Consider the following 19,293-nt stretch of genomic DNA (forward strand, 5'->3'; position numbering starts at 1 on the left):
GGTCCCCGGGCTGGCACGGCTCACGGCGAGAAAAGGTGCCTGTTCCAGAACAGACACCACCACCTCACCGCAGTCACCGTTCGGTTTCGCCGGCCTTCCCCACAGCACGACTTTATCAGTGAAGGAAGCCGCGTGCCGGCAGGCACAGCGTGTGGGCTCCCCCCGCATCACAGGGCGGCAACAGGCCTGGAGTCCTTGGGCCTCACTCCAGCCCCACTGCTCCGGCCATCCAGCTGGCAGTCCAGAGGTTCCTCTGCCACCCATGGTGACAGTGAGTGGCAGAGACAGACGCAAACCGTGCCTTCTGAACACCAACCAGACGTCCCTCCCACTGCAAACCAGGAAAATCACGCGGTTCCCAGGGGTCGTTTCCCAGACGCACTCAGGCGAAAGATCCCAGACGCACTCACGTGAAGGACAGGTGGTGCCCAGCTCGGCCCTGTGGGCGCTGCCCGCAGCTCAGAGAGTTCCCACGGTCACGGCCTCGGGAGCTCACGACCGCGAGAGCCAGAGCACGAGGCACGCCTTTTCAGTCCGCGGACACTGTCCCAAGATTAGCTTACTTGGGGCTTAAAAGATGTCACCACACTTCCAGCTCGCACATGGAGTGTGACATTACCTACAGTCTGTTTCGAATCCCTAGAGTTACAACACAGAAGCAAAAACAAGTAAGTAACGCTGCGTGACGAACTCACCGAGATTTAGCCGCAGGACGCCCAGGAGTCCGTACGCGTCCAGCACTTTGGAGTAGGTGCCCTTGATCGCCTCTTTCTCTGCGGCAGCTACGAAGGAAGTTTTAGGGTAAGACACATGACCTGGAAAATCAGATTCTATTTGGCTGTAAAGCCAGAGTTCCAACCAAAAATGTATAAATCTGAATCTGATATTAACACGGGTAATGCATATTTTCTCAAACTAGTAACTTAGTCGTTCTCCCCAAAGAGTTACCCAACGTGCCGCGACCGTCTACTAGTCCAGCCTCCCCCACTGGTGTGAAGTACCACTACCTTTAATAACACCCGTGTTTGGGGGCAGTTTGTGAAGTGGCGTTTCCCTCCCACTGATCTGTCCGACTGCTCTCACTACCAGGCCCACACTGCTATGGCATCCCTCACAGGCTGACATCAGCTCCTGAGCAAGGAATCTTTCGGAATCTGGCCTCAGCATACTCTTGCCTTCCGTTTTTCGTCACCCCCCTCCCCAGCTCCTTGCATCCTGGGCTGCCGTCACACGGAACTCCCTGCTGCCCGAACACGCGCTGTTACATCTCCGCGCCCCGCACGGGGACCCGGCCTCCGGACTGCCGGGCTCCGCCCCGCCTCTGCCCCTCGGCCCGTTCCGTCCCCCTGATGCAAACACAGGCAGCAGGCGACTTCCCGGAAGGCTTCCTCTACTTCCCCAGCGCAGCTCTTTCTCGGAGCTCTGTCTCCGCAGCAGCGACACATTCTCTGCATCTCGTCCCCCGTCTTCCCCTCAGCCCGCCTGCCCCCGGAGGGCAGAAAGCCCGTCCCCGCTGCCCTTCCGCCCCCAGCACTCAGGCTGGGGCCCGACACACAGGAGACCGGCCGGACGTTTAAGCCGTAAGGCTAGTGACTGCGCGGGCCAGCGCGGGAGCAGGAAGTCCTGACATGTCTCTTCCGCGGTGACATGAATGTTATCTTGCTAACAAATATAACCCGCGGAGTAATTTCCCTAGGGCACCCCGTTGCGGTTGTTCTATTAAGAAATAAAAAACACAAATTCTGAAACTCTAAAGGAAAAATCTGCCTAGTTCTTGGCAAATACTAAAAACTTGACGAAGAACCAAAGAAGTAAACACCACCGCTAGTAGTATCTCAACAGACCATTACAAGTGATACCTTCTAGAGTCTGTGAACCCACAAAGGTATGGTCCTCTTGCTCATCGCTGCCCTTCCCCACCCAAGGTCACTCCTGCTCCACTGCCCCCGTTGCCCATTCCACCCCAAACACCCCCCTCCCGTTGCCTGGACCCAAAAGTCTTCTTCCCTTGTCACGTTCAACACCATCTTTCACTCAGGCCTTAACCTTCCCTAGTCCCCACCGTACCGTGAACACGCAGTCCCTGAGAACGCAGGGCTGTCTCACGCACCACATCTACACACGCAGCCGTGTTTCTAACCATGACCTCGTGTCACGGGAGCAGGCCACCTGAAGGCCCTCTGTCTACTCCCCAGGAACGTGAGCAGGGTCGCAGAGCAGAACTTCAAACAAACGCGCAACAGCATTCCTACGTCCACACCGAAAGGGAGCAGCAGCGAGGGGGCGGAGCCTCAGGACGACCGGCCCCCTGGCCTGCCCTGCTCCGGACTATCCCAGGGTCATCACACCCTGCAGATACAATACACTGGGAAGGGGTGAGACTCGGCAGTTCCAGAACGGAGCCCCAGGAAGGGGCAATATCGCTGTACTCCGTCGTAAACGTTTTCCTTACATCCATCCTAAGTAACTTAGCTTTAGTATCTCCTATGCCGAAACTCTCCCTGGAAAAAAATAGGCTCCTCTGCTCATCACAGGAGAGATTGAGAAATGTTTGTCCCTACCCACAGCCTTGAGGTAGGCATACCGTACAGCCTACTTCCGGTAACTTAACTCGGTCCTCAGTTCAGCCCGGCGTGTGCTTTCCGAGTTATTTTAATTGAACTGGTGCATGAGTGGAGGCAGGCCCCGCCCCTGTTTCCCATCTCGGCTGCAGGGCAGTCATGGAAACAGAGGCACGGAGAGGCTCTATTCACAGACAGCAGGAAGCACTCCAGAGGGCGGGCACATCGGCTGCTCTCGGTCGAGGCTGAGCACCCCGCACCCTCGTCTACCGGAGTGGCAGATGCCCATGATCACTGCGGTACTGTTCCGGCTCTCCGCCACACGACACAAGCGGCGTGACTCAGCACCGTGGCGCTACACCGCCCTCCTCGCAGGAGACCTCGAGGCCAACAGGGAAGCCTAAGATCAGAGCACGGACACCAGGTGAAAGGGAATCACCTGGAGGCTCCCGAAGCCACGGTAACTGGCACGTGGCGGCCACATCTGCATCGCGCACCCCAGCTGAACGGGAGGGAACACAACTGACTGCCTGCCTGAGACCATCAGATAATTTAAAAACCATTTGTTTTTCACTTAAATGGTATGTTAAGTATGAAATTTAAATGTAAACTTCTCAAACTTCGGACGAATTACAATCCAAACTAAACAGTAAGCTGCGCAGTGAAGAGCCCGCTAACCAATGCCCACATTCCGCTGTGGCTCGGACCCTCCAGATGGGGAACAGGCTGTCCTCCTTCAGCTGAAGCGGAAGAGAAAGTTAATGAGAATGTGGAAACAGCTCATGGCCGAGCACCATCTTCCTGGACTCACATTTGCCTGTGGTTACACGCGCGCAGTTTGTGGTCAGCGGGTTTGCATGCCGGCAGCCCTCGGTGCACACCCAGAGCGCCTCCAGGCACAGGGGCCCAGCCAGCCTGCAGTGCGGGCCACCCGTCCTCAGCGGGAGCGGCTGGAGGGCGGGCGATTCACCCAAGATCGCGGAACGAGCCGGCAGGAAAGCCCTTTTCCGTCTCATCATAAACAAAGGGAAGAATTGTTTAACAAGGAAAAGGTTTTCTTTGTACAATTAAGTAAAATTCTTGCTGAAAGAAATCAAGCTACCTAATTAATGTCCCACTTAAACTATGTATTTCAATCTTGGTGACAAGTCAAAACAAAAATAACCTCTCACTCACTCGTGTAACAAGTATTTGCTGAACGCCTACTATGTACCTGGACCCAACAATAAAAAGCCAGCGCCCCAACACCTTCTGCTAGGAAGACAGGCACTCTATGCTCATACTAACGCAAAACGACACATTGAGGTAGGGACTATGATGGCGTTCCCATAGACTGCAACAACCTAATTTAAAATTTCTTGCCCTGGCTAGTGTGTTCAAGGGATTGAGTGCCGACCTGTGAACTGAAAGGTCATTGGTTCGATTCCCAGTTGGGACACATGGCTGGGATGCTGGCCAGGTCTCCAGAAGGGGGCACATGAGAGGCAACCACACATTGATGTTTCTTTCCCTCTCTTTCTCCCTTCCCCTCTGTCCGAAAATAAATAAATAAAATCCTTTAAAAAATTTCTGCAGAAATGACCTGAAGAATTAACAGGAAGTAAGCCAAATGAAAAACGGAGGTAGAAAAGCTCCAGGCAACAGACTCATACATACATCCAACAGGAATGTGTACACATGCGCACTGGCAGACATGTCCAAGTATGTTCCCGCCAGTGTCGCTCACGGCAGGAAACACGGGAAAGAAAGTAAATGTCAGCGGAGCAGACCCCAACACAGCCCTGAGAAGGAGCACCACGCAGCAATGACAGTGGGTGCGGCCACTGCCACCTGCCGCACCACGGACGGCTTCCACGCAGACACTGAGCGAAAGCAGCCGGACACAGCAGAACACAGACTGAACGACTCCACTTCGGCCAAGTTCAAGACCGGACAGGACCAATCTGTGAAGTAGGCAGTCAGCACAGCGATCACCCTGGGTCGCAGAGGAGAGGGCTGAGAAGGACCGGAGAAAACCTGCCGGACAGCCAGCAGCAGCCCGCTCTGTCTCGACCCGGTGGTGGGAGCGTGGGTATGTCACTGTAACGGTCCGTCAAGTTGTGCCTTTGGCGGGTTCTAACCCCGCATCTCAGTTTGAAAAACAGCTGGGTTTCGACTGTGCCGTCCAAAATACACAGCTATTCTGCCCGGCTCTGTATCAATCCCACACAACTCTGCAAAAGCCACCACCAATCTGATAACTAGACTTTCTACCCCGTTCTCCAAGAAAACGGTGAAACTGTTCAACCACAGGCTAAGGACTCGACCGGCGCTGACCAAGGACAGGCTGCTGACGAGCACTAGCACACAACCACCCACGGGAGCTGTGCGATGCGTCCCGCCCGTCCTCGCACATGGTCCACAGGTACTAACAGACTGCGTCCGAACGCACTGCAGTGCGGGGTCCGACAGACCGCAGCAACCCTGCGGTCTACTAGTGAAAAGAATGGAGCACGACCCACAACAAATGTTTACTGCTAAGAGCTAGTTCATACAAGTAAATACACTTTGTATACTCAAAGTTGTATTGTGAAGATGATAAAAAAATTGAAGGGGCTATTTTAATAACTGTAAAATATATAAAAATACTCAATGTTTAAGCCAGTAACTTAGTAAGAAGTGTTTTGTTTTCTATTTCTTCTTTTCTCTGACTCTGTTATCTCAGAATCGCCCAGGAATTTAAAGGGCACACAAATCCTTCCCACCGGAACTGAGGGAGGGACTAAAAAGTGTCCAGCAGACCAGGAGGAGGCCGTGCTCTCCGACCGCCCGGCTCACCCCAGACACCGGCCGGCCCAGGCGCTGGAACCGCCTCCTGGGGGAGCGCTGCGCTGGTGTTACATGACGCTGCAGAGGAGAAGCAACGGCTTACGCTGGCAAACCTATTTTAATAGGAAAGGATAGACTGCAAATACTTATTTAAAAAACTCAAGCAAATTTAAATTTGCTTGTCACCAGTAAAAATACAACACACGATTTTTAAAGCTCTACCTCCTTTGGGCGCCCTGATGGCAAGGCCAACCCAAGCACACTAGTGCGGCCCCCTCTGTGCAGGTGAGCCGAATTATTACTGATTCAGACTCACCAGCACAGGATTTCTGGGACGGCTGGCACAAGAAACGAAGAGAAGCAATACTGTTTAAACTGCTAACCATTTGGCTCATGTTTTTTCAGCTGTTGAATATCTGAGAAAGTCTTTACAGCGTCTCCATTTGAGGCTGAGTACAGAATCCTACACGGTAGTTTTTTTCCCCTTCCCTTCAGAATTTAAGGGTGTTGCTGCACGGCCCTGGGCTCGGACGTTTCTGAAGCAGTGTCTACTCATCTGTATGTTCTTTCTTTGCTACATATGTCTTTTACTTCTTGGCCTGCTTTTAAGGTTTTCTTCTGTATCACTGGCTTGAAGCAACTCGACTACGTATTTGGGTATCTGTAGTTCACGTTTCTTCTGCTTGGGCTTATTTAGCTTCCTGGATCTGTGGGTTTTTAGTTTTCATAAAATTTGGAAAACTGACAGCTGTTATCTCTCCTGACATTTTCCTGCACCATCGCCTCCTTCGAGTATTCCAATGACACGGATACATGGGGCCACGTGAACTCGTCCCCAGCCCATGGATGCTCTGTTTACTTGCTCCAGAGTTTCTGTGTTTGTTTCCACTGTATGTCTCCAAAGTCACCAATCCTCCGTTCTGCAGGGTCTGTTCTACTGGCCCCCACCAGGGTGTTTTCCGCACTGCAGATACCGTTCTTATCATCTGTACAAGTCTAGTGTGGGTCTTTCACGTTTTTTCATGCCTCTCCCTCACGTGTTTATTCTTTCCTCTACTTGAACATATGGAGCACACTTGTAATAGCTGTGTTAATGTCTCGGTCTCACGTTGAGCATCTGTTTCTACAGACTGACTTCTCTCCTCACTGGGGCTGTGTTTTCCTGCTTCTCCGCGTGCACGGTAACTTTGGGCGGGTGGGACAAACGTGCTGACTGCGGGCCAGGCCCCCAGAGCACGCAAGACACTGCTGCACGGCGTCCCTGCGACCACCAGCCCCGACAGGGGAAGGCCCTGGCAGCGGCTCCCCCCACAGCCTGACCACGGCTCCGAGGGGCCCCCGGTCCACGCGGTCTCCTCCTTGAACTGCAGCTCGGGAGGCGTTCCCCTTGTCGCCAAGGGACCCTGAACTCTGACCTCACTGTGTGCGGAGAGGAGGGAAGAACCGGATATGCTGACTGTCCCTCACTGAAGCTATGACAAAGCCCATCTCAGTCTTTAACTAACGTCATCCTCTGGTTTAAAACGGAAAGCAGGAGCGAGGGAAGGGCAGCAGAAATCACACTGTGCCGTGCTGACAAAAAGACTTCGCACTCTAGCCAGTGAAAACCCACTTTAAGGGCAAGTGGCGGCTCACAGGGGATGAGCACGCGGAGCCCGACCGAGACAACGCGCGTGTGGGCTGAATCTCCTTATTAGCCTCGACAACGCAAGGTCACAATCCGCAACAAAACGAGCGCCCACGCTGGCTAGGCACGCTCTGCCAGGCCCGAGCGGGTGACAGTCTGAAGAAACGGGCTCTCTCCAGGCCCCCGTGACAAAGGGAGAAAGCTCCCGGTTAGATGGAAAAGCAGCTCCTCCTCCCAGCTGGTGTGGGTATTTTCCTGCTTCTTAGCGTGCGCGGTCACCTGTCTTTCCACTTCCTGATTTCACAGAGGGAGAGAGAATATCACTGATTTGCTGCTCCACCGAGTTACGCATCCACACTGGTTGCTGTACGTGCCCTCACTGAGGGTGGAGCCCACAACCCTGGTGTATCAGGGCGATGCTCTACCAGCGGTCCCCCGCCTTTTTTGCACCAGGGACTAGTTTCGTGGAAGATGGTTCTTCCACGCACAGGGGGCATGGAGGGGTTGGTAGAGACAGGAGGTGGAACTCAGGTGGTAATGCAAGCCCACCTGCCCCTCAACTCCTGCTGTGTGCTCGGTTCCTAGGAGGCCACAAACCTAGCAGGCCCACGTGTCCTGGGGGTTGGGGAGCCCTGCTCTCACCAAATGAGCTACTGGACCGGGGCATGCATGGTAATCTTTAACTGAATGCCAGACACTGTGAATGTTACAGAGTTGAATACTGGATACGCATGAGGCCTGTCCAGCAAGAGCCCAGCCACTGCTAATACAAGAACAGTTTGCACAACATCAATGCAACCTGGCAGCCAAGGAGGGTGGACTGGAATGCGCGTGTGTAAACAATGACAACTTCACTGTACTAGTCAGTGGGGGTGGTAGTACTGTAGTCGTTGCATTCAAAATGATTAAGCAAGTAGAGCAATGAATCTGCATCCAATTTTGTGTTAAGCCTGAACATTCGTCCATGGAAACTATTTAGATGATTCAGAAGACTGCAGCTATGAGCACCTGGTGACTGGCAGCTTCATTATAACAATATGCCTGCTCATGCATCATGTCTCATGCAGAGATTTTTGGCGAAACATCAAATCAGCCAGGTGATTCCACCCCCCTACAGCCCGTATTTGGTGTCCTGAGACTTCTAGCTTTTCCCCAAACTAAAATCACCTTTGAAAGGGAAGAGATTTCAGACTGTTGATAAGATTCAGGAAAATACAACAGGGCACCTGATGGAGACTGTGTGAGGTCCCAGGTGCCTACTTTGGAGGGGCTGAAGCATCACTGTCCTATGTACAATGTTTCTTGTATCTTGTATCTTCTTCAGTAAATGTCTCTATTTTTCATATTACATGGCTGGACAATTCTTGACAGACCTCACGTGTACATATATTTTTAGCATTCTTACACTTTGTTCCAGGATAAAGCTATTTGGAAACTGTTTGATCCTTTGGGTCTTGCTCTAAAAAGTCAGGCGGGACCAGGGCGGCATCCCGTCAAGGGCTACTCGGCCTCATCACTGAAGCACTTACACCCTTCGGAGAATCCAAACCAACTCCCCATCGCAAGGCTGATCCATCCTGGGTGGTTAGAACACAAATTATCTCCTGCTCTTTGTGAGCTCCAGGAATTTTTCTGCCAGCTCCTTTGTGTGGTGGTCCTTTCCCTGCCTCCAGTAGCTTCCTCACACGGTGGGCTGGTCAGCACGTGCCGGAAGTCTGCAGGAAAACCCGCTACACCTCTCTGCAGCTCTCTGTGTGGCCCTCCCCTCCCCTCCCTTGAGAGTTCCAGCTGCCTGAGCTCCCCGAAGGTCCCTCTGTCTCCTCAGCTCTGGGACACTGCTGGGCTTTGTTTGGGTTCACCCCCGGCTGCCTCTTGTTCCATGTCTGAGAACGTTCCTGTATTTTGTTTGTTGTCTCCTGAGGTGGGAAGGTACACTCAGTTGCACCATCACAGTCAGAAGCAAACATCCTGTTATGGTCCTGGGCTGTGTATTTTTTAAATATTTTATAGGACAATTTAGAACAGCTGATCTGACTGATCTTCGATCACGTAACAAAAAGTCTCACAGTGGAGTCTCACTGCTCAGTGGGAGGAATCTCGCCCTCACCTGTACTTCTTGCTTCCAGAGCTCCGTGGGAAACACCGAAAGCACAGGGGGACCCTGGCTGGCCTGCTCTCCTAGGCCAGTCCCACCACCCCGACCAGAGTGGGAGAGGGAGGCCACTTTCTGAGTGTTGACATTTAAGATACGTCTATTAATCACGAACATTCCAAAATTTATTTACAAAATGAGAATGAATATTTGCGACCCTCACATAAAGTGATATGCAAGTCTGAATTTCATCTTTTCTGTGCAGAAAAAGCCAACTACATAAAGTCACATCTGTCAACTTGAAAATGTTGGTCAAAAAGAGAGAGGACACTGCCACTCATCTAAAGGCGATCGGCAGGATGGGCAGCACTTGGCAGTTAAATAAAAAGGAACAACCATGCACGCTGCTCGTCACCACCGCCTACGACGCTGGTCAGCCAAGATTCTAGGAGCTGGCATTTAACTCTGCCCGCCCTAAATCAAACCTTGGCTCCCTCTGCTACATTCCCAGCCGTGGCAAAAACACAGCAAGTTTAAGAGCTCCCTCACTAGGACCTGCTATCCATTCCCCTCTTAACTTCAGTCCCCCCGGCACCCCTTTCTGTTCATCAATGCCCCACACCCCAAACAACAACCGCCACCCTCACAACAGCACAAACGGCAATCACAGCGGAGAAAATCAAACAGTAAGACTGTGCCGTTGGAGCCACTGCTTCATCTCTGCAAGCCTCAGCTGCCACGCGTGTGCCCACAGAGTCAAACGGAATAAAGCAGGGCTGGCGCCACACCCGCTGCACTGCATGCCGAGAGGCTCCAGGACACGCCAACGAAGTCCCGGAGAGCTGCGGGTGTTTTTACGGGAGGAACCGTGGAGGCACTCAACGCGCGTCGGACACTGCCCAAACTGGGCGCCGGCCGTGTTCCGAGTCTCCACATGGCAGTGCGGTGTAGCCCATGGTGGACGTGATGTCTTTCTGAGGCTGGGTTGCGGTGGCTGCTGGGATAGATCGACGTGGAACAGGAAATGAGGGTGGCACTGTCCAATCGGATTCCAAGGTTGAGAAGCTGTCCAATGCCCAATGGGCACACATATTCTATTAGTAAATGCCTGTGGTTATTTACAAAGGAAGTAGATTATGTGCTGCATCTGCATCGTACTTCTCAAACAGCTGCTGAAGTTGCTGGGCAGAAATGTCCCTGGTTTGGACCTATGTAATAATACACAGGGCTGCAGCCTAGGGCTGCTGTGAGAAACCTCGGGGGACCTGGGGGGACCCTGTGCAGCCAGGAGGTCTAGGAACCTAGCTCTAGGTTGTGGCTGGCAGGGAAGGCTGCCAGCAAATGGCACTAGTATTTCACTATCATTACTCCTTCACTGTATGCAGCTTCATAGAAAAGGCAGGATATTTACGACTCTGTGACAAAGGTCTCCCGATTCTTGTCCCTACAGTTTTACGGCTCCTATTTCCAGGATAGAGGGAAAAACTGGGCAAACTCAGACGGACAGCCCAGAGCAAACCCAGGGCTAGGGTTAAGGGATATGGCCCCAAAGGGCACAGTTTTGGTGTGGATTTGACTCGGGTCACGGTCCTTGGGAAGCCTGACAACAACCTTACCGCCTGCCAGAGAAAGGCAAGTGATCCGCACCATGTGACACCCAGAGAGCCAAAGCTCCAGTGTTAAGAGGAACTTACACGCCCTATGTCCCCGTCCTTTAAATAGGTGACCAAAGCGTCTTCCATTTCCCGCGTGTTGACTTTCTCTTTAATTATTCACTATTTAATCATGAAAAAGCAGGAAATGGGTTGAAAAGTGAGAGAGCTTGTGAATTCAGTGCATGTCTGTGTCTGACTGGCTACCTGGCCTTTTCATGTCTGCAGCTGTACGCGGAATGAGAAGACGGAGCCCCCAGAGAGCTGGTGGGTGTCTTCTCCAGGTGACCTGTGACTCACCCACCTGCCGCTGACCCGGCCCAGACCCAGCATGAGCCGCAGATGACCTGCTGCGGCGCTGACCCTGTTGCAGGGGCATTGAGGTCGAGGTCTACACGGACTCATTATTTTTTAAAATGAGTAACACCAAAAAAGGGCACAGGATAAGAACAGAAGGTTTTTTAAGTAACTAAATGGAATAACAGAAATCAATAATAAAGTTATTTCCTACGTAAAGTAATTTGAGAACAAATTGTTAATAGGTATTTATACAAGACATAAACAACATTCATCATTTTCACTGGCATTTCAGAAAGACCTTCATGATGTGGTGATAGCCATCTCCATGAGTATTTTCACAAACAAGTCCAAACAACATATATGTCCTTTATATCAGCAGCTCAAACAGTAATTCTCTAAAATATAGAAAATAAATTTTATAGAAAAAAGTATCTACTTTCAAATATAGGACAGTGCAGCCCTGGCTGGTTGGCTCAGTGGATTGAGTGCTGGCCTGTGAACCAACAGGTTGCAGGTTCGAATCCCAGGTGGGGCGCATGCCTGGGTTGCGACCAGGTTTCTCAGTTGGAGACATGCGAGAGGCAAGCAATCAGATATAGGACAGTGCATTTTTGTCAACTCTGTTGTCTAGTGTAGGTCAGTCCTTCCCCCTGTGCCCTTACTCCGTGACCACTTCTCCCACAGGTGTGAGTGAAACCCCGCAGGGGCAGAGGGATCAAAGAGGACCCGGCAGGGCCTGTCCTCCGGGAGCCTGTGTCCAGACAGACACCTGCACGCGGGCCCAGCGCACGGCAGCACCACACAAAAGGGCTGCAGGAGTGCCAGCACCTGGTTCAGGCTGTGTGTTCAGCAGAACTTACTACTGGCCCCATAGTAACAGTAGTAGCATTATAATTCTGGGAACGTGGTTATTTTCAATAAAACCTGCAAGCTAATGTTGCCCCATTACCTACCACAGGGAGGCCTATATAAACTTCGCTCAGATATTATCATCCCACCCTCATTATATCGGAATCTCCAAGGGGCTAAAGCCCAGCCCAGTATTTGTAAAAAACAAAAACAACAACAACAACAAAACAAACCCTCCCTGGGTGACTGTAATGACTAAGTCACGGCATCACAACTGATTTGAGCTCAGAGTCCCAGCAGCCCAAAGACGGGGCCCTGGGGCTGTGTAGGCGGGTGCTTAGTCCTAAAGGGATCCATGATCGGAGATTATTTTCACTGTATTTCCTTACAACCCATTTTTTGGTATGTGCTGATAATGCAAAAGATAAGATTTCATGTTGGGTATCTTATGGCACTTCTGGCATAGGCTGAAAGAATTCAGTGACTGCCAATCCTCAACAATAGGCACTGCCCAAGATGTCTAATTTTTTTAACTTTGACTTTTTAAAGCCGGGCAGCTAGAGCCCAAGGCCTGGTAGGGCCACTTTCACCATCAACTTTCGAGAAAAACACCGGCACACAAGCATGCAGAGACCAACAAGACCAGCATGTGGAGTGCTGGGCTAGGGACGCATGCGGGGTTCTACAGACATGGCAGGGAGGAAGATCTAAGCGTGGGCAGGAGGGGTGGGCGGGGCAGGTTCTCCAGAAGGAAGAAGGCACTGACAGGCTGGCCCTGGAAAGGCAGACGGGGGCACTCTAGCAGCCCTGGAGAAAGAGGCATCACACGGAACAGCATGATGAAGGCTGGAAAAGCACGGTGCCTTGGGGAAGCACTGAGGACACAGCAGAGTTCCCTTAGAGAGGGTCAACACTGGCCAACAGGGCAAGGCCAAACTATAGACACCCTGATGAACAGTTGAGGTTTGCACTTAATCTCACTGGGAAACAGGGTGATACTTCCGTTTGGGATCACAAATGTGTCAAGAGTCTGTTCTGGTAGACGCACGGAAACTCGAGGGGCACTGCTGGAGACAGGGAGCACGGCTCTGGGCCACCCAGGCACAGCCCCCCGACACAGCGGGCACTTTAAACTCGCGAAGGCTTTGGAAACGAACACTCCACAGCACAGCACACACCGGGGCATGATTCCAGATGGAACGTCAAATTAATTTTATAACTCGGATGGCTTGTAAAAAGGTCTGTTAGCTCTTAAACATTAATATTTTAAGTACTGCTGTAAAGTTTATACCAGGAAAGCTAATAGCACACCCAAGAGACTACACATCTTTTTATGCTAACTTTAGAGAGAGGCAATATTCAAACTTTTTTCTCCCGAAAGAATCACTTACATAGTGTAAATCTAATAAAATAAGCGGAATTAATGAGTAGTTAAGAAAGTATGTTTTATATTCTTTTTCCTTAAAATGCATGTTCATGCCAAAATGGATGGCTTAGGGATTTTTTAAAAAATTGTTTTCTGGCATAAAAGAAGGCTGCTGGAGGCTTGGAAGTATCATTACCCTTAGGTTTCCTGACCTCAGAGTAAAGTATAGCAAAACCCTGAGAACTGTACATAATGCATACTTTGTAGCTGAAAATCTGGTTTCCTGTCGTTACCAGTAACCACAATGAAAGAAACATTTAGAATTTAGAGAAAATCGGGTAATGTCAGCAAAAACACAAGCAGCTGAAAAATATCTCACGTGCTAAATCAAACATTTCCCCTGAATATTTTAAATTGGGAATTCATGGGTGTTAAGAACTACACTTGTCATATGGAAGAAATACACCATGCAAATTACTGATAGCACATTATGCTTTGGGTGGTTTAAGCATGAAAAGCGACGTGAGCGAGGGAAGGCCGCACTGACTGAGCGTCACCCACATTGTTAACACTCGTTTCCCAGAACACGCGCAGCCCCGCCCGCCCCGGGCCCCTGCAGCAAACCCAGGGCAAGGGAGCGGCTACCCCTAGGACACTGATACAGGCACCGTCGCACTTCGAATAACCCCAGACTGGACTTCCCTGACAACATCCTACATTACGAAAGAAATTTAGTCTTGCAACTACTCTTTTTATTTTTAATTTCACGCATTTCCCCACAAAGTAACCCAAACCATTACTCATCTACTGTGTGTGTGTGGGGGGGGGGGGTGCAGTGTGCTTTTCTTTAAAACAGATTATCGAGATATTTTTAAATGCTAGGAAACCAATCACAGGTTCCACACGAAATTTTAACACCAGTTAACAATTCTCTGGACCAAAACCCAAGGTCCTCACCGGAAGACACTCCAAAAGGATTACATTGTCTTAGAGTTTTCATCACTACAACTGAACTACAAGAAATCCGTGTGCGACAGGGAAAAACGGGAAGCAGGCCACTTGGTGGGTCCATGGGACGTGACAGAAAAGGCAGCAGCATTTCTTTGAAAGAACAGTGTTTCAGAAGCGACAGCACAACCCACTAATGAAAGCAGACTCCGGCCAACCTCCCCACCGCGCCCCCCCCGGCAACAACCTGCATCAGCGGGAGGAAAAGAGGATGCAAGCTGAAGACAAAACAAGGCTTGATCTAGAGAAAATACAAGCGCGACCCCGGGGCGGGGTGGGCAGGGTGTTCCGGGGCGCGGGGGACTTACAGAGCACGGCCACGGCCCCGGACTCGAACAGCAGGCATTCCTCCTTGTGCCGGGTCTCCACCAGGAGGCTGAAGGGCGGGGGGTCCAGCTTGTGGTAGACGCGGAAGCCCTTGCTGAACGCCATCCTGGCGCGGGGGCGGCCCTGTGGGAGCGAGCGGAGCAGATGCGGCCCCGGGAACCCCGCCGCCGCCGCCGCCGGGCTGCGCCGCGGCCCGGGCCTCCCCGCGGCCGGGCGGGGGCGGGGAGCCGCGCTCGAGGGCCGAGCGGTTTGTTCCAGGAGGCGAGTCGCCCCCTCGTTTCCCCCGAGGGCGAGAGGAAGCGCTACCGGCTCCCGGGCCAGCGAGAGCGGGTCTTATCGATCGCTGCACGCTCCGGGCGCGGCGTGTTTACACACGGAACCTCCGAGCGCATCTCGCGGGGCGGGGGGGGGCGTCTATCCGCTCCGCTCCTCGGGGTCGCCGCTGCGTGCAAAGGGAACCCGTTCGGGAACCCGAAGGCGGTCCTCGGGGGCAGAGGCCGGGGTGGGGAGGGGGGCGAGGATCCGCCGCCACCCTGGGTCACGACCCGGGACGCGGACCCGACCCGGGCTCCTGGGAAGGTGGCTCCCCCTCAGGGGCCGGACGGAGGCGCCGAGCTGCCCAGGGCGGCCACGACGCCCGGACCGCCTAGGGTCCAGCCCCGCGGGCGGCTGACAGCCGCTGTCACCGCAGCCGCCGCCCGGCGGTGCAGCGCACCCCGCGGTCTCCTTCAGCCCGCCCGCCCGCCCGCCCGCCCGCGCTCCGGGCGGCCCGCGGCGCCCTTACCGCTCCGCCCGGCTGCGACCACAGCCACTAGCTCGGGAAGCGGCCACCCGCGCACTCGGCTGCCGGTAGAGCTGGCCGCGGCCGCGCCCGCCCCCCGCCGGCTCGCTCACCTTTACCTCCGGCTCCTCCTCCTCCCTCAGCCGCCGCCGCCGGAAGCGTCACTTCCGCTCCAGCGGGCCCATCTCTTCCGCATTGCACCGCGGCCCGGGGCGGAAGACCCGCCCCTCGGGGAAGGGGCGGGGCGTCAGAGGAGACGCCCCGCCCCCTCGGAGCGCCCCGCGGGCCCGAAATGGAGTGCCGGCCGCTCGGCGCGCGGCGGGCGATCTGTCTCCGGGCCGCAGCGGCAAGTCCCGCCGCTGGGGGTGCCGGGGACGGAGGAGAGTCCTCCCTGGCCACGCGCGTGGGTCCCTCAGAGCTAAGGGAGGGACCCTGGGGAAGAGCTTGGCGGGCGGGTAGGGCTCGGTGGGATGGGGGCGGAGTGTCAGGACCACCCCTGGCGCCCCCGGCGGCCAGTCGGGCGAGGGGCGGGGCCTGGAGAGCTGTCCATGGTGTCCTTCGAGCGTCCGGGCCTGCGGCCGGAAGAAAAATTCGTGCCTGCTTTGGCACAGCCCTGCGGTCGCCTCTTCTTCCGGGGTGTCCTGGGGCTCTCGGGAGCGCTCTAGAAAAGCGTGCTCACCTGGACGCGGGGTGGTGATGGGAAGTCACCAACCCCGGCCCCGTCCGGACGGCCAGGCGGCTGTCGTTGTCCCTTAACGGCCACAGCTTGTGCCAGCTGTGGAATCCAGCCACTGAAGGCACCCGGCCCCTTCATCTTGCCCTCATTTCTCAACGTCTCCCTGGCTGTAGCGCGGCCCCCCGGACTTCCCACTGTCGGTGGCTCTAAGCATGGAAATGAAGTCAAAACCAGCAGACTCAACAGGAATCGAGAACCCGTTTCCTACTGCCCTTGCTTTTTCGTCTTCCCCTTAGTGCTTTTATGCTGACAGCAGAAGCAGAATTTAAATTTGGCGTCGTGCACAAAATCATTTCCCCCTGCAGGCCCTGTCATGTGGCTTGATTAGCCGTTCCCCGTCCATTTTAGAGAAGCTGGACCCACCCTGGTTTCAGGATCCTAAAGAGGCTGTCATCCATCAGGAGAGAGGCCACTTCCCTTCCAGGGTACTTGCAGACTCGCCGGTTCCGTTCTGAGAACCGAAGGGCGTTTCTCTCTCAGCCCCATCTCCCAACAAACACTTTGCTCTTGGTAGTGGTTACTGCCAGCAGCCTCAGTATGGAACTTGTATTAAGATAATTCTCCCGTCCATGATGGTTTATTTTTCTTCCCAGAAGAATCCATTTCCACTGGAGATTGCATTGGACAGAGAAAACTACATGGGAGTGTAGGGGAGTGGGTGAGAAGGGAATTTTCTTATTTCTTCCAATTAAACGGAAATGGGTGGAGGGTAAGCAAGGACTCAGTCCTAGAGTTGTCAGAAGGCCACAGCTTCTCCAAATCCTTTCAAAACTGATCATTTTCTCATGAAATAAGCACAAGCTTTATGGTTTGAAAACATAAGGGCCACTTTTATTGACTTAAATACTGTTACTTTTTTTTTGGGGGGGGTACATTTCTTATTTATACTTCCCTGTTCATTGCACTTCAAAATAGCTGGGCAGATTTTCAGTTCAGGTTAACTGGCACACACGAGCTTCTGTGTAAGCTCCAAGGGCCTCCAGAGATGGGCCGGCTCTTCTGACTCTTGAAACAGCCCAGGTGGGCATTACAGATAGCAGCTGCCCTAGCTCCAACAACTTTAAAGCAAACACACCCTGATCTACACATGTTGGCTTTTAACCATTGTTTCTCCTATAGGCAAATTCTATCGGGTTGAAACATGAAATTGCCATTTCTGCAGGTCAGAAGTAGCCCAATCTAATAGTATGTCCCCAGTAAACTACAGCCGGGATTTACTAATTCAGAAATGATGGACTGTCCCAACCAACGACAAAGTACGCCATGTCACAGGACTGGATTCTGAGATGTTTGCCACGCCTGCCTTTCCCTCACAGCCTGTGTTTCCTTATCTGTTGTAAACTGCTGGGAACGGTTTGGTGACCTGGAGACCAACAGTCTGATCCCATTATGACGAACAGCTCTTTCCAGGTTGCACAGGCCGGAACTAACTGTCAGACTGGGATCTGTGGGGGCCTGTTAGTAAGTCTACAGAAAGGGACGGCTTCTCCCTAGCGTTGCAGGACATTCTGTCTTCAAGCCACCGGTGCTCGGTCCCCAAGCAGCAGGCGCCTCGTAAGCTTCTGTGGTCAGTGTCTTGCAAAGTAGCTTAGAAAGGCTTCTACAGGGCTTGTCAACTCTTTCCTGGTTTACCACGTGCTTTACTCCTCAAGTCCCGGATGAGAGGTGCACTTTCCTGAAGAGCTCTGTAACCGGACCACAGCACGTGGCCCGAGACACATGCTGCTAGTCATGGTCCCTGTGCTGAACGAGCGGTCCTCCAAGCCCGTGCTGGAGTTCAGGCGACAGGGCGGGGGGAGGCCAGGACAAACTGCCGGGCCCAGGGGCCCGAGCAGGCCACACGGTGCCCCACAATACCAACAACCCACAGGGCCATTTCTAGCCTGTCCGATTTTGCTGGGCAGCTGAGGCCACCCTCTGGACCCGTGCGCCCGATCCCCACTGGCATCTTTGGTCCTGGGGGGCGACCTCCAAAATCGATGGCCTTGTGATGCTTGAGGCCTCTCGATTCAGACATTCCTCACTGTTCTCACTCCATGTAGAAATTCTGGTTTTTCTCCTTTTCATGACCCACATCAAGGCCACAACGGTCTGTCCCCACCAGTGGATGGCAACACTCCCTGGACCCCCGGGTCACCCCGGGTCAGACAGGAGGAGCCCTTGTAACCAACCACGAAGAACCGCCGCCATAAGCAACTTCCATTCTCATGCTGTGTTTTTCAGCTCTCCGATATTTGAGTACTTTTAGGAGGGTTTCATGATTTCAAGGGAAATTAGCATTAAAACCAAATTAGGTCACTGACCTTCACATAACTGAAATGTTCCTGTTCGTAAGTTGTACTTCGATAAGCCTGGCTCTGAAAGTTAGGGAATGCCACCGATCGGCCCCGTCAAGAGGAAGGCGCTGCCTCGAGCCCGCGCAGCCTGGCCAGCTCTGGGCAATGAGGTCACCCCTGCAGGACGCTGCTCACGTTGACTGAAGCTGCTGAGGGAGGACCTGCGGGTCCAAGTCCCGAGGTCCCGAGACCAGGAAGCGGTGTGGTCATGCAAGGTCGTGCCACTCAGGTCTCCTGCGAGAGCCCTCGGTGGCACTGGGACCTGCACTCTGGCAGTGGCTGGCTGGCTGGTGGGCATGCTGAGGCCGGGGTGATCTGGAGACCTGGGACCCCTCAGAAGCAGGCCTTTGGGTGGAGGGCTCCGTCGGCCTCACCAAAACGCTCTTTGATCTGCACCCACGTCTTGAGACCGTCTTGGATTCCCTCCCTCTCCCTCACACAGGTCACTGCTTGCCTACCCCGCCCCTCAGGCTGGCCCAGCTCCCTCCCTCTCCCTTTCCCCAGTAGGGCTTTCCCCCATAAACCTCTTGTACACCTGATGCCATCTCAGACTGCTCCCCAGGGCCGCACAAACTCACTGGGCTGTTTACCCCCCACTCCTGCCTGCCTTTGGCTGGGGGCTGCTCCCCAAGACCTGAGCTGGCAGACCCCCCAGCCAGGCGCACTGGCTGAGCCAAGTCCTCGGGCAGAGCTGCTGCTGCTTGCCACCGGAGGCCACAGCTTTGCCAGGGGTGCAGGTGGGCACCGTCACCTCACACAGCAGCAGCAACCGGCCTTGCTTTACGTGGAATCCATAGCTCCCCTTCCCGACAACCTCCCTTGCCTACTCGGAAGCTAACCCAGAAGCCTG

General features: G+C 53.5%; 1 protein-coding gene across 12 annotated transcripts in view; it reads right to left on the minus strand.

Moving 5' to 3' along the window:
* SYNJ1 (synaptojanin 1) overlaps positions 1-15,610 on the minus strand; it is a 73,860-nt gene extending 58,250 nt beyond the window's left edge. For 8 of the 12 annotated variants that reach the window (XM_036017411.1, XM_036017407.1, XM_036017408.1 and 5 more), the window contains exons 1-3: positions 15,485-15,610; positions 14,572-14,713; positions 696-782 (exon numbers count right to left, since the gene is read on the minus strand). In XM_036017411.1, coding sequence (XP_035873304.1) covers positions 696-782; positions 14,572-14,695 — 211 coding nt within the window. In that variant the 5' untranslated portion in view covers positions 14,696-14,713; positions 15,485-15,610. Of the gene's footprint in view, positions 1-695; positions 783-14,571; positions 14,714-15,374; positions 15,445-15,484 lie in introns of those variants that run through there. The other 4 variants (XM_036017414.1, XM_036017406.1, XM_036017405.1 and 1 more) reach the window with 4 other exon arrangements.
* Positions 15,611-19,293: the final 3,683 nt, after the last annotated feature.

Source organism: Phyllostomus discolor, chromosome 2, assembly GCF_004126475.2.
Source record: "Phyllostomus discolor isolate MPI-MPIP mPhyDis1 chromosome 2, mPhyDis1.pri.v3, whole genome shotgun sequence".
Taxonomy (NCBI): domain Eukaryota; kingdom Metazoa; phylum Chordata; class Mammalia; order Chiroptera; family Phyllostomidae; genus Phyllostomus; species Phyllostomus discolor.